Genomic DNA, 3,128 nt, shown 5'->3' with positions numbered 1-3,128 from the left:
TTTTTTCTTTTGCCCTGAAGTTTTGAGGCTTCAAGTGTAATACGAATGTGATTTAGGTGGCAGGAAACTAAAAACGATCATTCTCTATGCAGTGGTGTGCTGGAGCTGGCTTGAACCAGCTCACAAGAGCTGATTGTTAAAGTTTCAGGAATTCTGTGAGACAGTTGTTAAACTGTCATTATTAAAAATTAAATTGTACAAACTTACAATTAAATCAATTTATTAAAAATAAAGTTAATATACTCAAAACCCATCACTTCCTAATTTTTACTACATTTTATTATGACTTATGCTCTTGAAGTTATTTCTGTCTGTTGTCTCTGGTTGGAGGAAATACTATGCAATGGTGTGCTACTGCACATGTTTTCCCAACTCCATGTCCAGAAACATCATGTTAGTAGCTTGAAATCTGCCTTGGTGGGAATACTTACACCATAAAAATCAACAAGCACTCAAAACTGGGGCTTGATGTATGATTTTGTTGATTGTCTAGGCTTAAGAAAGTGAAGGAGAACATGTTACTAATGCAGATGACATTTAAACGTGTCATGCCTGTAGCCACTACATGTGAATAGCATACACACAACAAAAGAGAAAATATTCCACCAGTATTCAAAACTCAATGAGATGGACTGACGCAGTGGCTGCAACAATGGACTCAAACGTAGCAACCATTGTGAGGATGGCACAGGATCAGGTAGCATTTTGTTCTGTTGTTCATAGAGTCGCTATGAGTTGGAACCAACTCGACGGCACCTAACAAGAATAATATTCTAAAACTCTTTTCCAATTCAGCAAAGTCACTCACATCATTGACAACTGAATCAAGTTCCCATATACATCTTCCTGTTTCACTTCTATCTTACTCCTTAACTTAAAGGGAAGTAACATTCACGTTGGAACTACACTTGTTCATTAATTACAGCCATAGGTTGGCTAGGGGTGCAAGTGTCTGGCAAAAATCAAGGAAGCCTTTTGTGAGATTCAAATGGCTATGTGGAACTCACCACATAAAGAGTATTACATATTTTATTATTTGTAAGTTTTTTGCTATATATTCTTTATGTCAGTAAAAATTTTAGTAAGCATATGTATACACACACACACATTTTCAGAGAGCCAGTTGGTAAACATTTACCAGCACAGCACCTATTAAAGGTTATTTTTTTTTTGGAGATGGGGGTGGATTTATTTTGTTTTATTTTAATTTTGGTGAAAATAAACACAGAACACATACCCATTCATCAATTTCTACATGTACAATTCAATAGCATTGGTTACTTTCTTCACGTTGCGTCACCATTCTTGCTATCTCTACCCATACTGTTTCACCACCATTGACTGACACTACCCCCAAAACTTCTCATCTATGCTTTAGAGTTGCTGTTGACAATTTGATCTCACGTGGATAATTCTTTTAAATTCTTTATTAATTTAACTAAACAGTTGTTACTCGTGAGACCAGAAGAACTAGATAGTGCCCAGCTACTATTACTGAACGTTTTGATCACGGAATCAGTAGATGAATCCCGATCAAAAGGTGGAAAAGGAACAGAATTTTAAATTCTTACAGAATCTAGACTTACTGGATCATTGAGACTGAAGGAACCCCTGAATCTATCACTCTGAGAAAATCTTTCAAACCATGAGCAGAAATTATCCCCTGAAATCATCTTTAAACTAAACAACTGTTTAGCTTATAGGTTATCGAAAAAAAGGTTTTCGTACGTAGCTCTTAACCCTGTAGTAACACTAGCGATAAAGGAGTGGGAAGAATTTATGATGGGAGAATGCTGAGCTCTGCTTACCAGTCAGTCATGTCCTCTAGCAGCTCTGCCAGTGCAGCTAAACTGATCTTATGCACTGCTGTGTGTTGTTAGATGCCTTCAAGTCGATTCTGACTCATAGCAACCAAGGAGCTTGCCTAACAGGCCTCCGCCAGTGTGGAGAGGCCCTATAACACTCTATACTGTTCAACGCTGTTGTCTGCTTTTCACACTGAGCACGTATTTCTCTCATCACAGCCCAATACCAAATATGTACTGGCTCTCACCTTTACTTACTGAAGCACTCGTCCCACTGTCTCCATCTTTTTTGTTTTTCTCAGAAATCTGTGTTGGAAACATAGATTAGTAACGGCGATTCTCAGTTGGTTGTTTTTCACTTAATATTTACTTGTTAAGAAACATTACTGCCTTAGGCCCTTCGACCATGTCTAATTTTAAACACTCAGTGGTATTCAATTAGTATTTATTGAGCTCCTGTTCTTAGTGGTCCTATTTCTGCTGCCTATTAGGAAGACCAAAATTTGCTAGCAGAGTCTACCAAAATGTTTTGAACCAAGCAAAATACACCAAAGACTTAAGAGAAAATAATATTGATATGGCACTATAGGTTATAAAGTTTTCCTGGACCCACTTACATTATAGAGCAATTTTTGGTTTAAAAACAGATCTGATAGTACTCCAGATTACCTAAAATTACTTTTTGAAGGCCATTTGATTAGGTCACATTATTGATAGTTCTTGAAGTAAGATGTCTGGTCAAAGACATCTAAATACACTCAAGATCTTTGCCTGGATTCATGTACTTAATATCTCCTAAATCCTTCTGAAAGTTTCCTCCAAAATGTAACCATAATGTATTATCTGTAAATATGGTAACCAGAAGAAATAGATTTATTTGAATAGATAATTTTAAATATTCTGCTCCAAAACTTCGTAAATACATCTGTCCCGTTTCTCGGATCAGTATCCCAATTTTTGATGCTGAAAATGGTTATGCCAAAAGATACAAATGTAAAGCAACTCTTTTTGAACGTATCAAAAATTTTAGAAATATTCACCAGTGTCCCCATTTTTGATGATGAAATTGTTATGCCAAAAGATACACATGTAAAGCAACTCTTTAAAAATGTATCAAAAATTTTAGAAATATTCGTAACTTCTCTGACACATAATTCTTCTTCGGGGGAATCTATCACGAGGAAATAATCACCCCGCAGTATAATTAGGATAATACAAAATCCAAAATTCAAAAGTGGGTGATAGTTAAGCAAATGATACAACCATATAACATATGGTTATAAAAATGATAAGAAAAGAATGTTATAACATGAGAAAATAAAC

At 35.7% G+C, this 3,128-nt stretch overlaps 1 protein-coding gene across 1 annotated transcript in view; it reads right to left on the bottom strand.

The window, feature by feature from the left end:
• The window catches only part of SSMEM1 (serine rich single-pass membrane protein 1), a 7,886-nt gene that overhangs the window by 863 nt on the left and 3,895 nt on the right, over positions 1-3,128 (bottom strand). The window contains exon 2 of the mRNA XM_004382671.1: positions 2,054-2,111. Coding sequence (XP_004382728.1) covers positions 2,054-2,111 — 58 coding nt within the window. The remainder of the gene's footprint in view (positions 1-2,053; positions 2,112-3,128) is intronic.

This window comes from Trichechus manatus, unplaced genomic scaffold (assembly GCF_000243295.1).
Source record: "Trichechus manatus latirostris isolate Lorelei unplaced genomic scaffold, TriManLat1.0 scaffold00097, whole genome shotgun sequence".
NCBI classification, from domain to species: domain Eukaryota; kingdom Metazoa; phylum Chordata; class Mammalia; order Sirenia; family Trichechidae; genus Trichechus; species Trichechus manatus.
Note: the sequence above shows the minus strand (reverse complement) of the source record. Positions and strands in the feature narration are given on the sequence as shown.